The sequence below is a fragment of the Nyctibius grandis genome, chromosome 1 (genome assembly GCF_013368605.1).
Source record: "Nyctibius grandis isolate bNycGra1 chromosome 1, bNycGra1.pri, whole genome shotgun sequence".
In the NCBI taxonomy this organism is placed as follows: Eukaryota; Metazoa; Chordata; class Aves; order Nyctibiiformes; family Nyctibiidae; genus Nyctibius; species Nyctibius grandis.
This window is the reverse complement of record NC_090658.1, coordinates 478858-502928: the sequence shown is the minus strand read 5'-3', so window position 1 is coordinate 502928 and position 24071 is coordinate 478858. Positions and strand designations below refer to the sequence as shown.

The 24071-nt window shown below is 45.9% G+C and overlaps 1 protein-coding gene across 2 annotated transcripts in view; it reads left to right on the top strand.

Moving 5' to 3' along the window:
• The window catches only part of RALGAPA2 (Ral GTPase activating protein catalytic subunit alpha 2), a 110987-nt gene that overhangs the window by 67558 nt on the left and 19358 nt on the right, over positions 1 to 24071 (top strand). For both annotated transcript variants that reach the window (XM_068416331.1, XM_068416322.1), the window contains 2 exons: positions 195 to 353; positions 5246 to 5373. In XM_068416331.1, the coding sequence (XP_068272432.1) occupies positions 195 to 353; positions 5246 to 5373 (287 nt within the window). The remainder of the gene's footprint in view (positions 1 to 194; positions 354 to 5245; positions 5374 to 24071) is intronic.

The window sequence follows — 24071 nt, the reverse complement described above, 5'->3', positions numbered from 1 at the left end:
GGCAACAATGCGTTCTGAATGAAGCAAATTATTTAGCTGATCTTTTCATGAGCAACTGGAGAAAAACAATATTTTAAGTTTTTCTGTAATGAAATATTTCTACGATTGAGCATTGTAATTCAATTTGTAAGCCGTGACCCCTCATAAACTGTTGTTATCACTCTGATTAATAAAGAGCCAATTTGCTGTTGCAGCTTCGTCACTTGGGAAATGATGAGGTTCACATCGTCTGGTCTGAGCACACCAGGAACTACCGCAGAGGCATTATACCAACGGATTTTGGAGACGTTTTAATTGTTATTTATCCCATGAAGAATCACATGTTTTTCATAGAGATAATGAAGAAGCCGGAGGTATGTTTTGACTGCTTTATTGCATCTATCATATGTGTTATGCAAGTGACCAAGGGTTTTGTTGCTTAAATAAAGCTCAGTGGTTTAGTGTGGGTTTTTTCTTCCAGCAGATATGAAATACAGTCTGTCCCTCTCAGTTTAAAAGTATACCGAGCAATGAGCTTTTACCTTAAAACTAGAATTATTAATAGTGATTGAAATGGCTGCTAATTAATTTTATATTGATGCTTAGCGCTTAAAGAAATATTTCAGAATTCTCAGCCCATAGGAGTACAAAGAGCAGTGTTTAAAATCATTGTGAATTTCCAGTGTGAGGTAATAAAAGAAAAATAATAGGTTTAAGTTCCTATTTTGCTGTTAATTCACCCCGTACGGTTGGTTACTGTTGTACATGTGGTACCGTGCATAACCTCACATCTTCTTGAGACCGTCCTCATAATCTGGCTCAACGGCATGATGCAGGCGTTGGATATCCTCACATCAAACAAAGCACTCGGGCTTTCCTATTTTCTGTTTAAGTCATTGTTACACAACCATATTTTAAACATTTTCTGGAAATAATGGATGTTTTTTGTTTGCAAAATGTCAGGTGTGTGTATGTACATCTGTGCACACGTATAAAAAAGCTACTTTGATAAATGCCTGTATGGTACACTATGGATGCAAAAATGTGTATAAAATGTACTTTATGAAAGTGCTCAGTGTGATAAACACCATTTCCCTTACATGAGGGACAATATTTGTCCAAGAGAATAACCAGCTGTGGAAAAATGTGTACATCAGATGACGTATTTACCAGCTGTACACAATATTTTTCAAGTTGTGACTGACGGTGCTATTATATATTAACAACCAGTGGTTTGCCAGCAGACATTTCAAACTTGAAAATCTTTTCTAAATTGAAATAGTGGGATTTTTTTTCCTACACTTGATTTTGAGGTCCACAGTTTACTTCTCGGAAATTTTGGCTTTTAATGTTTTGTGAGGAAAATCAGAATTTAGTGTTGTGACCATGCTTGAAAATTCTGTGAACCGATGGAGAAAAGCTATGTCATCTTCCATATTAGTCAAAAATACCCAACGGGCAGAAAGAATAATAGCTAACTGGAAATTTAGTGTTATCCCTACATTTAAAGTACAAACCATTACAATGTAATAAAATTAATCCAGACATTTCCAGGGCAAGTGTGGCTGACCTTTTGTTCACCAGCTCCTGACCCCAGGGTGAATGAAAGAGGCTTGCAGAGAGAAATGTCTGTTGTTTGGCTTCAGTCCCTGGTATTTAAATTGCATTCCCTAATCAAATGAAAAGGCTGTCCTCTCTATCAGGTTACAGAATCCATGGCAACATTTGGCCTTTTATATACATAATGTTAGCCTTTTTGTTTGCATCCGAGCAGAGACACCTGGAGCAATGTTAACATTAACCGATTTAGCATTAATAGCTTCATTATAGAAGAATTTCTGATCAGATAGCTGTTACTTTTGTTATATTGCTTCAGCTTGTATTGTTTTCATTTTTTATCTCCCTGCTTGGCAACCGGGCAATGATTTGCAAATTTTTTTTGTCTTGATTAATTAAGCAATATAATTATCAGGAACCGTGATGCAGTCTTTGCTCGACAAAGCTTCTGCGGGAAGACAATAGTAAGTCTGTTAGTGTGAATGCATTCCACGCGTCACAGATGCATGAGGATATTCGGAACAATGAGACGAAAAGCTGCCTGCAAGAGAGGACAAAGAATGCCAGGCAGACTCTACACACTGCACATACCGCCAGGGACATGCTGCGGGTTCCCTGGGACACAGATGCCTCGTTAGATTGCAGCTAGTCATCAGAGATTAATTCTCAGCCATTTGGTACAATAATTTACCCATTCCCCACTCTTTTAACTAGTGCTTCTTGCTATAGAGGGGAAGGCTTTGTGCTCAAAAGGTTTATTTAACCTTGCCTACTTTTACTGCGTGCAACAGAAATGATTATTTTTTTCTTGGGAATTGTAATGAAGCAGGTGTTGGCGACGGGCTGAATATTAATTTTTGTTTCATGGGTAACTGGCGCTGACATTTGGAGCGCACAAGGAAGGGGATATTTCCTTTTGCTCCTGTTTTTTTTTGTTTTAATTGATTCCTGTCAAAGCATAATGTATTTTTTGTAACCATTCAAAACACTTTTCCTCAAACGGGTCCTTAATGCCAACTCGCAGCAAGGATGGAGCGGGGAGCGTGTCCCTCTGCGTTCAGCTGGTCCCCCCCCCGAGCCCCTCGTTAGGGCAGAGCCCCGACACAGATGGAGGCTGACGATACGCGAGTTCCAGTGACTCTAATGACCCTCGGCATGGCCGGCAGAGCTGCTCGGGAATTAATAACTCCGGCTTTGTGTCCGCGCGGGCGCGTGCTCCGGCAGCGGCTCCGCGGGCCCTGCGCCCGCCGGGGAGCCGCGGGGGCTGCCGGCTCCGCTGCTGCTGGCAGGGCAGCGACGCCCCTGCGGCCCTCCCGAGGGTTAGCCCTGCGCGTGGAAGAGCCTGAACCCGCTGGGGAAACGCTGCTCTTGGCTCTGGCTTCACGGGGCTGCCTTGCTGTCCTTGGGTCAGTGCAAAGGCGGTCGCTCGTACAGCCACGGCCAGCCTGTGCGTTGTTTTCTGTGTCCGTCTGCCAGCGTGTGCCAGCTTTGGGTCGTGACAAACGCGTGCTTTTTGACAAAACACGTGCCTCAGACGCAGTTCTTGAAATAATCTGATTGTTTGAAATGTGCTTGCAAAAAGCACGCTTCCCAATCTCATGGAAGTCACGCTGAAGAGCACCCACTGCGCTCCTGTCTGCGCACCGTCGGGACAGGGTTCGGGGGTGCTAAGGGAAGCTCCCAGCGTTTAGGGTTCGGTTTAAAAGAAATTTTATAGCACAGAAAAGGATGATTTATTGGAGTACGACTATTAAACTTTGAGAGAAGACAATTATTGAACTTTTTGTTTTAAAACGTCAGACAGATTGGAGATATCTTTGATAAATTTGCCGGAGGGTGCCCACTGAAAGGTTTTGTTTTTAAGTGTGAGCATATGTATATATGTGTATGTATTTATATACACACGTATATAAGGTGTGTAAAATATTTTGTGTCTATATTTTAAGTGTATGAACTCTGTAATAGCGTGTTAAGAACATCCACCACACTCCCTAGGCTCCAGGTGGGTTTGAAACAGTGCAGCAAAGTCCTGGAAGCAAAAATTGCCTGTCAAAAAGCCTGCCAGTGGGGTTCCCTGTGCAGTAGCGTGTGTAAGTGCTAATCTGACTTTAAATATCTGGTGTTGGTATGATTTTGGTACTAGTATGTACTTAACCTCCTTGTTTGTACTTACATAAAAATGTAGTTTTAAATTTTTCTCCTTCTGTCCATACTTGTAAAAAGAGCACGTGTTAAAAATGTCACTTAGGAATGTTATTGCTTAAAGGGGAAAAACTTGATGCTCTAGCACAGTGTCACTTTGGTGGCACAGATTTTCCTCCTGTCACCTTTCCTTCCAACTGCCTGGGTAGTCATGCTACCGTTAAAAAAAAAGACAAAACCACTATGGAAACACTTTACACTAATGTATTGGGGGGGGCAGGTAATTATTTTAAGTAAAGGAATGACAAAATAGCTGTGTGAGAAGACAGCTGTCATTTGCAGATGTTATATTAAACCCAAATTTTTTCTGTAATTCATTGCCACTTCTAATTAGAGGGATTCCCTAGGTGCAGGGGATTTGTATTATTCCCTTTGTCCGTTTATTGAATGACTGTCACAGTCACCCACAAGCAGTTGCAGAAGAATAATAGAGGGTATTTATTTATGTGATAAGCCTCTGTACAGAGGGAAAAAACCTATAGCTTAAGTATTGATAACTGCTGCTAGCTTCTGTTCGGGGTTTTGGTTGGGTTGGGGTTTTTCATTTTGAGTCTGCGAAAGGGAAATGAGTTTGACTGCTTGTAAATACTGAAATTTATTCTGTGATTTACACATGAAAATCTTCTGGGTTTGACATGGCAAAGTCTGTTAGAAGTCTGCAGTTCTGGAGGTTTTTCACTGTTCCGAAGCGTCTCTTACTTCTTTGCAGAAGCTCCTGCCAGTGTAGGGTTCAGCCGGTGAATTGGGGTCTCCTGGTGCGATGCAAGACAGAAAACAGCTCTTGATATCTGCTCAGAATGGAGCATCGATTTCAAATCCATAGGCAGATTCTGTTCACATGCATAACAAGCTCGTGTTTACCCAGTTGTATATTCTGTGAAACGTGCGTATATGTGTAAATTATATTGATGGCAATTATGGAAGATTTCAAACCTTAAAAAATTAGGAGATTAATATCACACTGGGAGTGTCAGCATGGAAAACAACGTGGTCGTACCATTTTATGGCAAAATAATGTCCTGGTCTTCTCTAGCGGGTGTGATGCTTATTATTCCACACATCAATAACACAATGTGAGATGCAGTGCGTCGTGCTAGCAAGGGTACCCACACAGCCGTGGGCATCACCCAAGGGTCATCCCTACCCCAAGAGCCAACCACCTGCCCGACCGGGCTGGTAACGGCCCTGTGGCTACAGCTCCTTTTGGTGTTGTGCTGCTGTACTTGGAGGAGTCTCTGTGCCCTGACCCAGAGAGGAGGCCTAGAGCGAGCTAACGCTTGTGATGGAACCGGATAACCTCGCTGTCTGGAGCAGGGCGGTGTGAAACGTGCCTCCTCCTGCCTCCCTCTCCTTTCTCAAGCAGCAGATGCCTTGCTGTGCAAACCCCCTGGGAGCCGGGCACGTTGTTTCTGCGTGTGATTTGGGAAGTTGCTCCCATGCTCTATGCCAACCTTCTCAGCCTCCGTTGGCTTGGCTTCACGTGTTGTTTTTATTTTGGGACCCACAGGTGCCGTTTTTCGGTCCTCTCTTCGATGGAGCAATCGTGACTGCAACGCTGCTGCCAAGCCTCATCTGTGCCACCTGCATCAACGCCAGCAGAGCCGTCAAGTCGCTCATCCCGCTCTACCAGAGCTTGTATCCTTTCCTCCCTCTGGGGCAAGGCTGCCCTCGGTAGGGTCCTCACTGTGAGTGTTCCTCTGCGGAGAGGTAAGCTTTGATGAAAATCCTTCCCGTTGGACTTCGTTGGAGAAGGTCAGAGCTTTCTTTGCGTCAGGCTCAATGTTTTCAGTCGTTAACACCCAGTTGTCATCCTGTGTTGTAAACATAAGATCATAACATCACAAGAGTGTTCTCACCAGCAGCTTCAGTCTCGCTGGTGGTGGACTTGGACTTAACGCTGATGCTTTGAACTGTAAGTAATGACAATACTCAATTTTCTTTCATGCTAATAGAAATCTGTTATCTGTGTTATCTACAGTGTATATGGGCTAACACACAGAGCTTGGTTGTATTCTTATCTTGCTCAGAAAAGTAGTGCAGCTGACTTGACTTGAACTCATTACATCAATAAGACAGATTTGGCTTCAGATATGGATGTTTCTGTTGCCCAGTTCCAGCTTCATTCCAGCCATCTGGGCATTTTCAGAACGTACTTTCTACCAGTTGCTGGAAGGTAACTAGATGGTCTCCTTCTCTGTTACAGAGAGTGTAGCATGGGCTGTTACTGGTGTGGGATACACAGACTAACAGCGTTATTACTGGGTTTCACTTATTCTAGGATTTCCTCTTAATGCCATAATTATGCTAGAAACACTTTATAGCTTGTTTTGTTAATCGTATCGCTTATCTCAGGACCAACGCTCACTGCACTTCATTTTCTTTGGGGAGCTTTTGATTTGAGTATTTTTCTAATGAAAGAGTTTTTTAATGAAATGTTTTGATCTTTGAAAGAACATTGATTAATTAGAGATGCACATTTTTAAAACACAAAATGCCCTCAAAATACTATTTTTTTTTAAAAAAGACTAAATTTTATCCAGTATACTTTGCAAAAGCTATCAGAGATTAGAAGTAGAATTGTGGTTAAATGAATTTGTATTGTATTAACTTCATTGTGTGCTTGTTTTAAAACAAGGACAGTTAGTTGTTGCGTAAGCAGGTGAATGCAGTACATCAGCTGCAAAGCCGTGGCAGTACCTAACCGATGATTCCAAACTTGCCAAGTTTTCCACTTCTGTTTCATGAGAAAAATCTAGCTAATTACTAAAATTCTTTTATGCAGAATTAGCTTAATCCATCTGCTTGTGTAGCCAGTGTACAATAATAAATTAGCAGTGTGGTAAAATTAACATGACCCACAGCGGTTACAGGAGTGAAGAGATGCTGTTGCCTCTTAGCACTGTCCCACCACCTGTCCTGGTCAGGGTCCTCTGATTCCTGCTCCTGCTCAGCGTTTTGTGAGTGCTCACCAGCCTGCTGTGCTCCTGCTTCCCGGCACGGTCGCTCTCTGGGTCCCTGCTCGTCCCCAGGGACACCCGAGCAGCACAAATATGAGAGCACATGCCGCTTCTCGGCATATGTTTGAGGTCTAGCTGAAACAGCATCTGTCCCCGGATTCTTTTCTTCCTTTTTTGTGCCTGCTTTTGCACCAACGATATCCGTAGTGCATCAACTGCCACTTGTCTGTTTGATAAATGAAAGTGGATTGAGAAACTTCTGAAACTGGGCAAAGATCATGTGGTGGGAAGGTCCCATCAGGATGACACTGGAGTGGGGGAGAAAGCTATCCATAACTTTATCTATAGATAATGAAATGCTTTTAGATATACTGAAATTCTTAATGAGCCTGAAATTGGAGTGTAAATGCCTGGATGTGTAAAGGTGGCGTTTGAACCTGCCCAGTGCAGTACCACTGCTTGGGAGCTCCCGAAGGGTGCACGTGCAGTGGGTGGCTTTGGTGTTTGCTTTTGGAGAGCAGGAGGAAAGCAGAGCCAGCAATTTAAACAGTAAGTGAAAGAGTTCAGTAACTTTGTCAGACTGGAGATGAAAATAACTCAAAGGTGAAATAACTCAAAGGATTTCGAGAGAAGGGAGAAATAAAAAGCAATAATCCTGGAAAAGCAATGGATGATGTTTGGCAGCACCTTAGACGTCCCCTTGCAGTTGGGTGAGTGCAGGAGAGCTTGTGTAAGGCAGAGCTGAGTGGCCTGCCGCTGCTGTGTGTCACACGGGTCATGGAAAAGCCAGCAGCCATTGGAAGGGTTAGCAGCTAAAAATGTTCTCAAGCGTGGTTAGAAATCGATGGAACACTTCTTCTGGTGTAAATGGTTCAATGGCAATAAGACACCGAGTGCTCGTGTTGGAGCAGCGGTGGGGTGTGAAATACCCGCTGGGAGCCTGCTCCGAGCGGAGCAGAGCCCTGGTCCTCGCTCCTGCCCTGTGAGGGGAGCGAGGCGGTGGTGGCGGTGGTGGTGATGGTGGTGGTGGTGGTGGTGGTGGCAGTGCCCACAGGCAGTGCTGCTGGCGCAGGGTCGCGTGCCGGCGAGCTGGGGCTGCGTCTTGCCAGGAGTGACAGCTGAAGTCACTTGTTGGGAAGTCTGTAAACTCCGGTTACAGCTGCACTTGTCAGGGGCTTTAAGGGAAGTGTAATCAGCCACAGAGATTAATTTGCATCTCAATTAGGAAGGAGTCAGGAGGAAGCATGGGGTCTGTTGCTGGAAGGTTGTGGAAGAAATCTCATCAGGCACAAAAGGCTCCCAAGCCTCGGTGCTCCAGCGAGTGGAGGACAATATCCGAGGCCGGTTTCCATGGGGACCGGGGCCGCAGAGCCGGGGAGGATCTCGCTGCGCGCTCTAATCGCTTGGTCATGATGAGACAAATTCCACTGTCATGCCCAAATGCACTGTTCTGTTGGAAATCTCTTTGAAAATGGGGAAGGTAACTCTGGCACACCGCAGCAGATTTCTTTAGTTTTAAATCTGTTATTTATGTTCATGTAACTGTTCCTGTTTAAGGAATTCATTAAGGTGGGAGACATATTCATTAAAAAATAATTAACTATGTTTAGACTTCAGTTTAAAGCCATTCTGGCTACAAGTCCTTTGTATACATCAAGTGGCGTGCGATGGCATTGCACAGGAGCAAAACCAGGGTGGGTAACACATAGCTTAGTTGTCTTCTGAGCACTTAAAGCTCGGGTGTCTCCGTAGCTGCTGCGAATTTACATGCTCATGGATGATTATACATTAGTATATGCTCAAAATAACCTTTTTTTCAGGAGTGCATCCGTTCTTGGTGCAATGAAGCATTGAGACCGAGCGGCTGCAGACATACTAATTGGTGCTCTCACCAGCCTTAAGTAACTGTTGAGTGTGAGGTAATGTGTTCAGCAGCCCCAGCAGTCTGCTTTTTCAGGCAATAATTTTTACTTTAAATACGCCTGTGTATTTTGCAGAAATCGTAAACACCGAGGTGGCTTAAATTGTATAACACAGAAGTACAATATTTAAACCTACTAAAATCGTTATATAAAAATGTATATATTTATGCAAGTTTTTGAGAGCTTTAAAGCCACCTTTTTATGTGCTGGGGTAAGGAAGGACCAACGAATCTCAGGTAAACAATTATGTATCAAAACTAAAGTCCCTCTTATTAAGCCCAGTTAAAGCAGAGGTTGCTAATTGTCAGTATTTGGGAGTAACGTGAGTATAAGCAGGATGCCTGAACAGTGCATTTGTAACTCGGTGCTCTGGTGCAGTGCTTGGGTAATTGTCATCGGATTGAGCAGGACTCCTCAGCAAGGGGCTGTGCTGGTAATAATGAATATTTCAAAAAATGGTAGAGGTGAGGTTGTAAAACTGCGTTTTTGTGCTGTCTTCCAGCTTATATTAAATTAGTTGTATGTTGGAAAAGGAGCTTTGGACATTCGTGCCTTCTGGAGGCCCAGCCGCCCTGAGTGCTTTGGTTGCTCCATTATTTATTGTTGGTCTCCAAAAAGACTTTGGGATTTGGGGATAGTGATGGCTGAGCAAAAAGCTCCCCTTGGAAGGCATAGGGAAAGGCAGTTTTGACTACCCAGAATCCAGATTGTCTTTCGAAATGGAGTAATTTCCGTGCTCCTTGAATTAAACTGTTCTTGTTTAGAGATTTGTAAGGCCCATATCTCTGTGTTTCCACTCGTCTACTGAAAAAACCTTATTTTTAATTGAAAAATTATTGTGATGTTCTTTGTAGTAACTTACCACTTCCCCCCGCCATTGCAAGTTACTATCATACTTCCAGTCCTACCTGCTCTCACTAACTGAGTCTGAAGAAAAGCAGGAGAGAATCTGGCATGTCTGAAATGCTGCTCCAGGTTCGAACAGCTCTTTGTAAGCAGCCAGCTGGAGGGTAGGAAATGTTCCGATGTGCAGGCACCAGCTGGCTCCTTCCCTGCCTTCTTCCTTGGTTCCTTGTAGTCGTTGAATTATTTTCTTAGCAATTTAAGCTGCATGTATCTTCCTGTGAACGAGTAAATAGGGAGTTAGTTCCTGTTGGGGTTTACTGAGAATTAACATGTTTATTATAGAATTATCTTTTTAAGCAATCTCACTTTGAGGGTAAATTGGTTTGGTCTTAGAGAAAGAAAAGGTGTTTGTTCTTATTCTGCCTGTTGAGTCCTGCATATTTTTCCTACTCTTCTATAACGTGGTGATTCGAGTTCAGTGCTGCGTTACTCTGGGGGGGAAGAAGAAATAGCTGATGGGGTGGGCAGACAGACTCATGTCTGTCAGCCACTGGTTTTGCCATTGGAACTGTCCATTTCAGGCAGTGTGCAAGTGTTCTGGGAGGTGTGATCTTAACAAATCTCTAATGTAAGCTACGCTGCTTCTGCCTTTTTTGTTAATGTACATAAAATTATACAAGGACTGACCTAAATGGTCTGGTAAGAAGAAAAAAACTACCACAGCGGCAGGTTGTGGTATTGTTTCCAAAGTTGTTTGCATTATTTGTAAGAGAAAATCTGAAGGTAAAAGAGTGTTAAATTCTTCTTAAGTGTATCATGGATGCTGATAGTACTTGGCTGCAACGTAAAGCGTCTGTGCATTAGAACAAACAAAACAGAGCACAACGAGGATGCGTACGCTTTAGAGAATATCTGAGCACTGGATGTCACCATTTCCCTGCTTACGATGTGCAGTCCTGTTTGTGGGCCAGGAGAAAACACAGCCCTTACTTTGGAGGAGTAATTTGATACGTGAATAACTCTTGAAGTGTTATGTGCTGTACTGAGTATGGTGTGCCTCCTTACCTGTACCAGACAAGGGGTGCGTTGGGGTAAAATCAAAAGACAGTCTAAATGTGTAACAAAAAAGGTATCCATAACTTCTGTTCCTTATATTGCATCCAGATATCAACATATCTACTATATAATAGTATGTCATGTCTGTAATCAGGAAGATTAAGCAAAGAACTTCACCTTTGAATTCTGAATGAATTCTTTTTGTTGGTTTAAGCCAATTCCTGATTAACGCAATGCAGAGCAGCTGATCTGCTTACCTGCTTTACCAGAGGCTAAAAAAGATGTTTGCCATGAGGGACTTAATTGTGTGAATGGCTCTAGGTGCACGTAATGTCAGGTGCCTGAAAACACCCTTTGCATACCTTTCAAACTGTGCTTTGTTGAGCTTGCGTTTAGAGCTGTGCTTTGGGTATAAAGGGGCGTTTGATGGTGCCGTGACAATAAAACAGAAAGGCTGTTACTCTTTGTAGAGAAGGGCTCACAATTTGTTCCCTTTATTCCATCCAAAGAAGTTGTGCCCTCAAGCTATGGAGATGCTGTTAGAAATCGCTATGAAATTCTACAGCACGTGTCCCGGGAGCTGTGACAATTTATATGACATGGCATCTGACAGTTCTCTGCCAGTGATCGGTGCTGGCCGTGGTGATGAGCCCTCCGCCGCTTTGTCTGCGGCGAGCAGCAGGTTTGACTCACCGCCCTTCGCTGTTCGTTGCTGTGCCCAGCCCTCGCGTTTCAGACAGAAGCACCGGGCCCCGCCGCGGGCTCCGGGGGATGCTGATGGCCGCGGCGGTGGCGGCGCGGGGCGGCGCGGGGCGGCGCTGACCCTCGTTCTGCGGCGCGGCTCCCCGCTGGAGCGGATCGATGGCCGGGCTGGCTGTGTGCGCGGCTGCCTTCCCTCCTCGCAGCGAGAACCTTCTCCAGGCAGCGATCGATGCCTCTAATCTGCTCCAGCCCGTAATAAGTCATGCGAGGCAAAGCTTTTAGGTGGCATTACACGGGATTGTGGAGGCGGCTCTTCAGCTCTTATTCATGGTGCTCTTCATAGACTGGCAGAGAAATCTACTGCGTCCCGCCTGTGAATATCTGAAGAGTATATAATGCTTGTGCGGATTTGAACTGCGCGTGCTGCTGAATGGTGTGCGGGCACAAGGGGTGTAAATGTCTGTGGGTTTGTGCGTGCGTCCGTGCCTGCCTGTCCCTGGCCACAGTCCCTTGTCAGACACATCTTGGTACGCGTTGCTGTGAGCTGCTGGCGACTTCACCGTCCTGCAGAAGGCGAGGGGGGCAGAGGGAAGGTTGCATGTTAACACCATTTATTTTTCTGCTGTAACGTGGGGTATCGTTATTCCTCCCCGTGGCTGGAAGCTGTAAAGCTCACCGAGGGCTGTCGAGAAAGTCCTGAGCTAATTCTGTAGCAGAGTTTTAAACGTCCCTAACTGCTGCCCCTCCTGATGGTGATCTCTGTGGCAACTGTTCTCTTCACTAAGAGTCAATAAACCCCAACAGCTTTAAAGGCTTTTATTTGCTAAGTGATTTAGTGGGTAGTTCCAAAAATGAACCTGTGGTTAAGTGGCATCATGAATGTACTGTTTTTTTAAATGAAAAGTGAATTCACTGTGTGATGTATGTCAGAAACAGGGGAAAAAAAAAACAAACTCAGCTTTGGATTTGTTAAATGATGTACGTATGCACTAATGGAAAGCAAACTTCCTAAAATACACAGCCGTACCTCTTTGGCCCCTACCAAAGGCTGGGAAGTCATGATCGTGCTGGAACTAGTGTAGTACATAAAGTGTAAGCAGCAGATCAGGACTGGGAGCTGGGAGTCTGAATCCTAATGCCTCTCTGCCATGGAGAAGCTGCTGCTTTGAATGAAACACTTGCTTTATTCCATTTCTTCATCAGTAATGTTTGTTCATGAATCATTTTGTAGGAAACTGGGGTCTTTATTTAAGTGCTAGTAGTGTTCACGGGGTGCCTACCAGTGCTCACAGCAGCCCGACGTTGGCTGCATCTCTAGATTAACTGCCCGCTCGTCTCCCACTCGCCTGCAGCCCGCCGGCTTTGGTGGCATCGGAGTGTTCCTGTTGTGCTCCATAAAAATAAAACGAGTTTAGTAAAAGTGCCCTACCCAAAGGGCTTCCAGGAGGTCTGTGGTGGGAGTCTGACTTCAGTTTAACTCGCAATAACAAACATCGAGTCAGTGTGGTGTAGGGTTTTGTTTGTAACAAACTAGTAAATGTACCTTTCACAGCAAGGTGTGAACTCAAGCTCCCACTCTCCTCGAGTAAGGTGGACAGAGGTCCAAACACCTATTGCTCCATGTTTTCTGTCGTATTAGACAACCTCTAACTTGTGTTTAGTGAGAGGCTCTCTCTAAAGCTTGACAGAAGCAAAATTGATATACTCAGGTTACTACTGAGTACTTCATTCAGTCTTACGGGGTTTTTTGGTGTGGGTTTTTTTTTTTCCACTTATACATGAGACAAATTAAAGGGCTTTGTGTTGTTTGTATTTTCAAAGTGAGTTTTGATGATTTTTCTGTTCTGCCCCTATTAACTTTGCAGGGACGGGTGTAGCTAAAACCTGGAGAAGAGAAGGCTCTGGGGAGACCTTCTAGCACCTTCCAGTACCTGAAGGGGCTACAGGAAAGCTGGAGAGGTGCTTTTTACAAGGGCATGGAGTGACAGCATGAGGGGGAACGGTTTTAAACTGACAGAGGGGAGATTGAGATGAGATCTGAGGAAGAAATTCTTTAAGTGAGGGTGGTGAGAGCCTGGCCCAGGTTGCCCAGAGCAGCTGTGGCTGCCCCCTCCCTGGCAGTGCTCAAGGCCAGGTTGGATGGGGCTGGGAGCAACCTGGTCTGGTGGAAGGTGTCCCTGCCTGTGGCAGGGGGGTTGGAACTGGATGGTCTTTGAGGTCCCTCCCAACCCGAACCGGTCTGTGCTTCTATGATCTTTTGGAAACTTGCTTCTGAATGCTCGGTTGCGCTTTGGATTTTTAGGGTTATTGTTGTTTGGCTTTTGTCACAAATGGGTAAAAAAAGAAAAGTACGTAGAGTTTTATCTGACTGGACTTTAATTCAGGCTGTGCGATCCTCGCAGGGACAATGCGCGTGAGTGCCACCGACTGAGGGCTGTCGTCCCGGCCAGAACCGAGGTGACGTTTGTGCCCGAGCAGAGCCCCGGCCGCAGCGCTGGGCGGGCGGTTCCGGGAGCGGGCCGAGCCCCGGGCCACCGGTCCCTCGGCGCGGGGCTTTGTGCGCGCTCATTAGCATGCTGGCCTCCGCCGTGGCCGCTCGCTCGGCTCGCTCCGCTGGCTTACCAGCTGTTCCTGCTGCTCGCCACAATGTCCGGCGTGGCCGGGTCCCCGGGCCCCGCGCCGGCCGCCGCGCAGACAGCCTTTCCGCTGGGGATGCCCACGTGGCCGCCCGGCAGCCGCGGCACCGCATAAAGTAGCCGGCCCTCGCATGGCATATGGTGTCTGGATTCATACAAGATGCAAAACTATTCTGCCGCTAATGCACAATGACTCATAGCATTGCTAATTTTTCTAACAAAAGCCCACTTCCACACCCACACTTTTAACCCCTCAGGCTAAAAAAAGCCTCTTCTGTAGTTTCAAAGCCTTGGAAATGTAAGGAGGTGGCTTCTGGATCAATATACGAAGCCCTGGATTTATTTAAAGCATATGCAAGTTCTAACGCTCGTTTTACATTTCAGGAAAACACCGTTTTCGAGTAACTGTTCTAACATACGGTAATTTTTTTAGTAGATTCATTGTAAAATGTTGGCAATTTTTAATTTTTGGGTAGCCACATATTACAAAAATAGTCAGAAATCAGCATATTATTAAAGTTATTTACATTTCAGAGAGAATCAAAGCAACGTAGCTAGTAGATCTACAACGATCGTATATTACAGCGCGAGTTACCACGCCGCTTGTTGTAAGCAGCTTGTGCTATCTGGCTGTCTCTCCTATATATTAGCCCTTCAGGGGAGAAAAATAATACACTTTCCAACTAGAGGGAGCTGCTGGCATCGCTGATGCTGATTCTTAACCTTCCAGTCTAATTCCTTTGTGCAGAACGTACAGCGATCGCTTCTACGTTTTAATAAAATCAAGTTAAATTACCCCGGGTAATTTAGATTAAAAGGATGCGTCTTAATTTTTACAGTGTAATCATCAAATTAAGCTGCAAAATTCAGAGAAAACTGAAGCGCACGGGTACTCTGCGTGAGTGGGGAATTATATAGGTCATGAAAAGGCTCGTTAGGAGAGAGAGTGAAAAGCTGGGGCTTGCTCACTGTTGTTACAAGACAAAAAGCACGCGGGAAGTACGAGCGGCGGGGAAGGGAGCGGGCGGCGCGGCGGGAGCTCCCCGCTCCCTCCGTCGCAACAAAGGAACAAAGGGCCCCGCGGTGAGGGATGGAGGTGGCCGAGCGCGGCGGGTCGGGCTCCCCAGGAGCACCTTGTCCCGGGGAGCCCCCGCGGGCGCTGCTCCAGCGAGGTTAATGCTCCCGGGGGAACGGTTTTGAGAAGTCCTGGCTTTGGAAAGTCTTCACCAGGGATAGTTGGAGGAGAGCTTTTGTGGGGCCGGTGGCTCCACGCCGGCCTGCCGTGGGGCTCCCAGCGGCTCTGCCGCGATGCACCGTGTCCTTGCCGTGGCTCAGGCCCGGGTACCAGCCTTGGAAACTGCGGTTTCGATGCAGCGAGGCAGTTCCCAGGTCCCTGAAGCGGCGCGTTCGCCTCTGCACAGGGGGTGAGGAGGTGCGAAGGTGCAGAGGGACGGCTGGGTGTGCACATGGGCATTGTCACGCGTGTGTCCCCCCCGGCCCGGCGCTGGCGTTAATACAGGTGTGCAGTCGCCAGTAGAGGTTTACAGCATCTTTCAAACTTTTCTCTTTTGAAGAAAACCTGACTTCAGTGTATGTTTTTCATGAACCATACACGCTATGATCGCTTCATTCTGAAGTTAAGAAATCATTTTCTAAACAGGAAAAGTGTTTTTAGGTTTAGCTTTGAATTTTCTTAATTGCTTTGTTTCTCTCCTAAGTAGAAATGAGCTTCTGAATTCCGTGGTGACCGTGCTTTGAGGAGGTGAGACTAGGTCACCTCCTGACATCCCTCCAACCTGATTCTGTGCATCCCACGTGAAGAGGCTGAGGCGCAGATTTTTTTTGCCTGTTGTATAAAAGCTACTTTAATGGGTAGTGCCATAATCTGATATCATTCTTTAAAGAGGACAGGCTTTCCCTCTCCGTGCGCTTGAAAAACTTCTGAAGCCATCCCGTTACTGGGGGCTTTTTTATTAGGTTGGGGACAGAAACGTGGAGACAGCAAGAGAGGAACAGGAGAAAGCTACTTTTTCATAGTTTATTGGCTGGCATATTTAATTTGTGTTTTTTCTTTCCTCAGTATCATACTTTTGTGCGTATTTCACAGTAAGATTAACTGTCAGAGTTCTAGTGTATAAACAGGAGCAGATGGCTTTTAATGATTCCTTACTATGTAATGCTCAGTAACAGTCTAGTACATGTGCAGCATTTTCTGTTTGAAAAAAAATTCTCAGTTTATTTGCTGGTTTTTAATACTTTCTGTGAACTGGCCCGGGACAGGTTTTTTTGAGAACCTGTAACTCCTGCGGAACAGCTAGAAGTGTTGGACCTCTTTAGGATGATCCATCTCGTTCATTTTGTGGAGTTTTTGGGGGCTGTGTCAGCCCGACCAACCCCATTAGGGCGACAGCAGTGTAGCAGTACGGAGAAGATGATGAAAGTGTAGAGCTGTTACTTCAGGGAACAACGTTCAGAGGCTTCACGTATCATATGTGAGCTCCTCCCCTTACTATTAATTTCTGTCTCCATCTTACCACCTTCCTCTCCCCACTGCCAGCATCTATTACAGCTGGGAAATTTGAGGCTCTGGGAACATCAGTGCCCACAGGCAGCTCCAGCAGAGAGAAGTGGAAGCGGCTGGGGTTATTTTTCTGTCCTTAATTTTTAAATAAAGCTCCGTGTTATTTGGAGGTTTGGCGCTGTAGGAGTAGCAGTTACACCCACACATATCAGTCTGAGTAGCCTCAACTACACCGTTTTCCACGTAGCCCCATTTCCTAGTTGTACTGGTTTGGAACACCCTCTGTACCTGAGGTTTGACATCTCCATTTCACCAGGAAGACAGAAAGAAACGTCGGGGTCTTTATTTTCAGCAGCACATTTAACGCACGATGAGGGGTTCCCGTTCCCCTCCGTCACTGGTTGTTGCTCCAACCGCTGCCGTGTTTGCCCTGCCGTTGCTAACCCTGCCGGTGCTGCCGTGCCCCGCGCGCTCCTGCGGCCGGTCAGTCCTGCGGGGTGTCAGAGAGGGACAGTGCAGCCCTGACGGTTAAACCCCGGCGCGTTTGTGAGGGGTGGGCAGGAGAGAGGCTTCCTTCCAACCCAGAGCTCTTCTGATGCAGAAACGTTCTCTTTATAGGCTCTGGCAGAGCCTGCTGGGTTTTGTGCTCCCGTGTTTTATGACTTGTTGCCGTGATAATTCAGCTCATCTTACAGGTTTCTCTAATTGTGATTGATGTGTAATCATTCATTTTATTGAACCTCATTAAGGTCTGCGAACCTCTGTACCAACTTACAGTAATTAGAGCCCAGATAGCCATTCCATCTGTTCACAAGCACTGTTTAATTAATGAACTTTTAACGTGTTCTTTGCCTTGTGAAAGCCCTGGGTATTCTCAAGTTGTTGAATAGGATTTGCATGCCAGCATTTCCGTGTTTTTAAACACCACAGCAACGTGCATGTTGGAATCCCAAAAGTCAACACACCAAGTACGGGGATCTCGGAAAGCAAAGTGGAGAGGTTTGACTTTTTTACTTCAGTTTTTCACGTCAGTTACAACATGTGTAAAACTGGTGCTTACACACAAAAGGCTCACGTGGAGTTCAGTGTTCTTTTTAATGCCCAAACCAGCAATGTTTACTCTTCCCTTGTATCACTGAAGAAGACATACAGAGACTAGCAGGCAAAATGGCTCATTTTTCATTTTACACTTTAAACATTAGAAGTACGATGCATGCAGGCGCACGTTGTTGTCCCCTTGTATTTCATCTTTGTTACATTTAGAGCATCAGGACTGAGACAGCTTTGTTATTTTTTTTTTGTAGTCTCCAGTATAATGAGATTTTAGGATGGAGTAGAACCCACCAGTGCTGCTGGAGTTATCACAGAGATGTTGTAATAATGGTCCAGATTTGTGAGGAAACAGCAGGACAGAAGTTCCTGAGCACTTTGGGTGTTCCTGCTGCCTTCCCTCTGTGCGTGGTGACTGTGCAGTAACACGCTGAGTCAGTGATCTATGCAGAATGAATAAATAGTTGCATGCTTTAAAAATGAAAGTAAATTTCTGTTCCCTGACCAGACAGAAGAGGCAATACTCCAAGAGCATCAGGATTTGTAAGAAAAACAGTCTGAGAAGGTTTCTGTATATTCATGCATAGTCAAAGAGTTGTGCTGCATCTGAGTGTCAGATTGCTGTCATGGGCGACTTTGGAGCTGGAGAGGTTGGTAAAGGAGAAAAGGGACACTTTCTCCTAGGGCATTTTGGCATTCATGATCTGTTGCTGGTTTTTATGTACGGCGCAGTATTGTAGTGCTGTAGTGCTTTACCTCATTTGGATTGATCTGTGTTTACCTTAAATTCTCAGGGCAAGAATTAAGTCCTACTGCTCAGCTCCCTCAAAATCCTTTTCAGCATCCGCAGGCAGACCATCTGGCTGTCCAGCCATTCTCTCCTCCCCCAGTATGCCTTTTAGCCAGGGCTTTGAGTAAGGCCGTATCCTGGAGAAGAAAAATATGAAGTGAAATAAAAGTCATGGGGCTGGACCCACCATGTTCACCACCCAGCTCTGGTGCCTCCGCCTTCTCCACTGGTGACGTTCTGCGAGTCAAAGACTCTGATCTTATTTAAGTTCTTCCAAGATGTCATTCCACTGGCTGTGATTGAGTTATAACCAAATGAATTAGGCTTTTTTTAGGAACAAATTCATTCAGCATGTGCATTTAATAAGGCTTCTTTATAAAATCATGCCATTGATAGTTACGAGGATGCAGTTCTGTTTACGTGAAGAAAACCCTGGGACGTTGTCTCTGTGCATGTCCCTTCCCTGCTCTCTGCAGGCATTTGCACTCCACAGTTTAACACGTTGTCAGCAGAAAAAAACGTACAGACAGTCTTGGTGAGATTCCAGCAGCAAACAGAGCATGCTGATGGAGGAGTGAGGGGAGAAACGTCTTGCCCTGCACTCGCTTTCCCTTTCCCTCCCGTTGCTCCGCAGGCAGGTGTGGGTCCATCTGGATGTGTGGCCGTGAGTAGCTGTCTTGCAGCCATCCTCCAAAGCTGCTGTGCTGTCTTCTAGGTGTGTATCTGCTGAAGAAATGCACTTAAAGGGTTCTGATTACCCGTCCTCCCCTTTTAGCTGCTTCGTTAAAGGCACGGAATAGAAGTCAGGTCTGCCTCGGTGGGAGAGGGGTGATGGAAGCCGTCCCATCTGCGGTGTTCTGCTGCAGGGTCTGATGGAGAGGGTGCAGAGGGCCGGATCGCCGAGAGTTCTTGCAGCATTTGGTAGTATGGTGCTGTTGGTGTGGGCTTTTTATACACTCTGCTGAGCAGAGAGCTGTCTAGCTCAAACGGGGCAGCTCCTGAGTGTTTGCTTCTCCGGGCCGATTGGCACAAGTCCTCCGCAATGCGAGATCACCTACATGCAGAAACCCCTGTGCTTACTAGGGCAGGATGAGCATGGTTAGTGTAATACATGTTGTACACATATTTTAGCAATATTTTCTTTTAAACCTATAAGCCCAGGTCCCATTCCACCCTTAGTTAGCTAAATAGAAGTGCTAATTAAGCGAGTTACACTTAGGGCTGTTCTGTGATGGGTAACTGATTTTAATTAATAGACATTTACATGAAGGTTTTAATATTGCCTATATTTTGTTTACTGCTGATTTCTTAAATAGTTTTTTTATTTTAAGATTAAAATATTTGTAACAGTCTTTCTGTATGTTGCCTGTAAAACGTGTTTTAGGTTATTGGGGTTTATTAAGAGAGATAAGAAGGATGTTGTTGTATCAGTTGTTAAATATTAGTGCACGTTAATCCATATTTTAGAGGTTCAAAGGCTGCGCTGGCGCGTCTTTCTCTGTTCTCTTTGCTGCTGGTAAGGATGTCCTCGTATCAAGCATTCCCATTTGTGTGAAAAACAGAATTGAGTTCAATCCATGCATAGATTGTCAGCGAGATTAAAGTGAGCATCACGCAATTTCTCTTCTTTCAGAAAGGGGCCTTTGATGTGCTAATGTTCACTTTCTCGCTGTTCATTCACAAGTGCTGGTCATTGTTTGGAGCTGCAGAGCAGTGTCTGCTTCGTAGGGCAGGTTCTGATAGCCTGGTAGCCAGCCCTCGGTAGCCAACCCTCGATATAAACACGCAGTGATATTAGTGGTGTTACACACTGGGAGCAGATAGCGGTGTGCCTGCACAGAGGAATACCAGGGCAAAGCCGCGGCATTTATTGAAAATACGCGTTGCAAAAACGCCAAATATTTAATTTTGAATAACCCACTTCCCTGTGTCAGCGTTACTGCTGTTACACCGAGTCACAGAATTTGGGTTTGAAGCAGAAAGGCAGCTTGGCGGTGCAATAAGCACTGCAGCCTGCTAAGATCACTCCTGAAGGCAAGGCTGTAATGCATTTCCAAAGTTAATTAGCAAGTGAAATTATTTGGACGGCCTCATCTCGTGTCGCAGTGGACATTTTCCAGCAAAGGGATGAGGTTTTGCAGGCTGCTCGCAGGACCGGCTCGCAGCCCACGTAGCAGGGGATTGATGTAGGTCGTGACACAGTCGTAGCAACAAATTTGCATGGCGAAGGGCTGCTCGTGTCTGCTCTACCTCTGCCCGAGATACCCGCGCTCCTTTGGCGTTGGCTGCGAGGAAACAGGTCGCTGAACTCCTCGTGAAGATAAATGTGGGAAGTGTTAGTGTGTGACTGCGCAGGAGGGATTTCTGTGTTGGTTGTGGTCTGTGAAAGGGAATAGTTGACAACTGAGTGATTAAAAACTTAATTTTTTAAAGTGGGCGAAATTTGGTGGTCGAGTTTTGAGAGAGTGAGTTAAATAACTGTACACTGGCCTCTGGGGGTGGGTGTTGTAGGGAAGCGTCATCTAATGCCGAAGAGCTTCGTGCTCAGAGTGCAGGAAATGTGCCTCGTGTGTTCCTCAAGCAGTAGCAAACTATAGCTGTAGTTGTAAAAAGTAAGTTGCAAATTAAACAGTAAAGTAGGACACGATCAACAAAGTTTCTCATATCGTTTCTTGTTTTAATTAAAAATTCGATTTTAATTGAAAGGTGGTAGTTCAGAAAGCTTATAGCTGGACAGGTGTTTTATTGATAAGCTTAAGACTTAACAAAAATTGGAAAAAGACTTAAATAAAGAAAAACCTTACGTGAGCCTGCCCTTGAAATATTTCCTAGTGAAGTACGATGGCAGCAACACGCAGCATTCCTGCCGTGCAGCTTCTGCCCGAGGCCACCCTCCCTATGTATTCACCTTCTCTGGTGGCTTCTGCCAACTTTGATGCTGCTTTAAAAATTCATCATCTGCTTTTCCCCTTCCTCTTTGGGATCCCTGCGATCTCCTTTTGTATCTGGCGTGACTCAGCAGTAAAGGGCTTCAAAGAACCTCAGAAATTCAACTTAAAGGGCGCTGCCTTCAAGAAATGGTGTTAACACTACGAACACTAACCCAGACGCCGCGGTGGTGGGCAGGGGTGCGGAGCCTTTGCCAGCGACCCGGTGCTGTGCAGCAGCTCTGCTCCCCGACACTCCCCTGGGGGTGTCTGTGCCACCCCGCTCTGAGCCCCTGCGGGGCTGCACCACGGGGCTGCACCATGCCACCTCCTTCCCTGGGCCGTGCCGCCTCCCCAGCCCAGCTCCAGCCCGGCTCTGGTGCTGCAGGACGCTCTAAGAGCTTGTGATGATAAGACTCAAGTTACTTAAACCTGTGAGGACATTTGTTTAGAAGCACTAGAACGTTTGGAAGAAGGTAGCAGCCGTGCAACTACTCCTTGGCTTGCCTTTTTGTGAAGGAGGCGCTTACGTTCTCAGGTCTGCTTCCCCCCCTCCCCGCTCACCCCCTCTTTATAAATAAAAAAAGCAGATTTCATAAACACGCACCAGAATTTTAATTTACTCCTTTGGGGAAACGGAGAGACATCCCAGCATGTGCCCCGGCTGAGCTACGCAATGAAAGGGGAATCCGTTCCCCCTACTGAGAGGTCACTTCCAGGGAAAAAAAAATGTTATTTTAAATGCTGATGTAATCATCTGCTTTTGGGGATCAAATTTTCCTGGGGTGGGTGCGTGCCCACGGCAGTGCTGCGGGAGCAGGCGGCGGCGGGCGCGTCCCGCTGTACCTGCGCGCTTGAAGGAGGATTTTAGTTTAATGGGTTTTAAGCAACTTTATTCAAAGATCAACAAAAGACGTACTGTGTTATATGAATAAAAGATTTCCTCCGGATCCTTGTTAACCCTGCAGTGCCCAGCTGATGCCATTGAAGGGCGGCCACCTGGCAGGGAGATTTCGCAGCCAGCCGAGTGCCAGGTGTCGGGCTGTGCCTGCCCCATCGTCGTGCCAACGAGAAGGGGGCAGCATGGAAGCGTGGGCTGGAAGTGAAGCCCCCACGAAGCGCTCGTGGCCTCGTGGTTCACAAAACCAGACCTGAGAGGGTGTTTTTCGATGGGCTGTGTCTGTTACTCAGAGCTCCGTGCCCAGCAGGTCCCTTGCTCAGTCCCCAGCTCTGGAATATCTGCAACAGTTATGAATATGTCAGATTAGGAGGCATTTCTTCTCAGCAAGGGTCATCAGCCATTGGAAGGGGCTGCCCAGGGAGGTGGTGGAGTCACCGTCTCTGGAGGGGTTTAAGAAAAGCCTGGACATGGCACTTAGTGCCCTGGTCTAGTTGCCATGGTGGTGTCAGGGCAATGGTTGGACTCGATGAGCCCAGAGGGCTCTGCCAACCTGGTTGACTCTGTGATTCTGTGATTATAATTTTAAACCTCCCCCTCTCTCTCTCTTTTTTTAATTTAAACCTGACACATCCCCGCTGATTTCTTGGGGGTCTTTTTCTAATTTGTTCCTCCTCCCTATGCTCTAACGTAAAGCAATTTCCCAGCCTGTCTCACTGCAGCAACAAGTACATTTAGTGTTGAGCATCTTGCAAACGGTGTCACTTGTAATGGATGTGATAATAAGCCCCACGGTTACCTACCCCTGATCGTAATGCGTGTAAATTATCAAGTATAATGGACCTGAAACTGAGCCATGTAGTGTTGGTCCCAGAAATAATGAAAAAATCTGTAATGAACTAGAAGGGGCACAATCACTTTGTTTAATTATGTTTTGTTCTGGTTGTAGCTGCCTGATCCTTATGCTCTTATCAAACCATCATGGTTTATTAACCTTTAGTAAGTGAAAAATATATGATTCTAAATTCATCTGAAAAGATTTTCCCTTAACCAGCCAGGTTAGGGAGGAAGGCTCTGTGCTTTGGAGGGGGCTCCACCTCGAGCCACGCCTGGTGCGTAGCTAGGTGAGCCAGATCCCTCCCTGCAGTTATGTCAGCTATGTCACAAGTGTTTTCCTGCCTTCGGGCTGCTGGTCCGCTTTAAGCTGTCAGTAATTACCCCTTTTTCAACCTCCAAAGCGCCCGGATTTCTGAAGTGAATGTGCGGGGAAGTATTTTGGTGATTTCTGCTTGCTTTCCCTTATCATTTAAATGTAATGTTGAGACAAAAGTTGACTTCTGATTTACTGCAGCAAAATTATCCTCCAAGTTACTTAATTGCCTTGCAAGTCTGATGAGCAGCTCTCAGGAATTTTGCAGTATGAATCTGTCACTATCCCCCTCTTCCCCTGTCTCTGGTTGTTTAATTCTCAAAGCTGAGAATGACTTAGATTATTGCGGGTACATCCAATTTTTGAATGGTTTTGAGTACGCCGTTATCCTGGGAGATTCCTAACATTCACTTTGATCCTGCTGTGACGGAGCTTGGGAAGATGGACTCGGAGGGGATGCAGCGAGCTGTGCCCTTCCCCAGCTGCACTGTGTGACAGGGGGCCGAGGAGCAGAGCTGACGTGGCATTTGAGTTTGGTAAGAGGCAGCGTGCCAGTTTGGTGACGTTTCTGACTCAGGTGAATATGCTTGCTCGGAGAATGGGATGGCAATGATGTAGTAATGTTAAAATGTACTGAGAAGGGTGTACATGTGCCTGCGTTGAAACAGACACACGTGCCTGTAAGTCTGTGTGTGTATGTGTGTGTGTATGTGTGTGTTTTCATATGTGCAATGACCAAAGTATAACACCACATTTTTGAAAACTTTTACGAGCCTCTTTCTTACGCTCTTAGGGGCTACCATTTTTTTAATTATGAAATTTTAAGGTATAAGTGACTACCAAGAGCATTTTGTCATCGACTGGTATCATTAATAAAC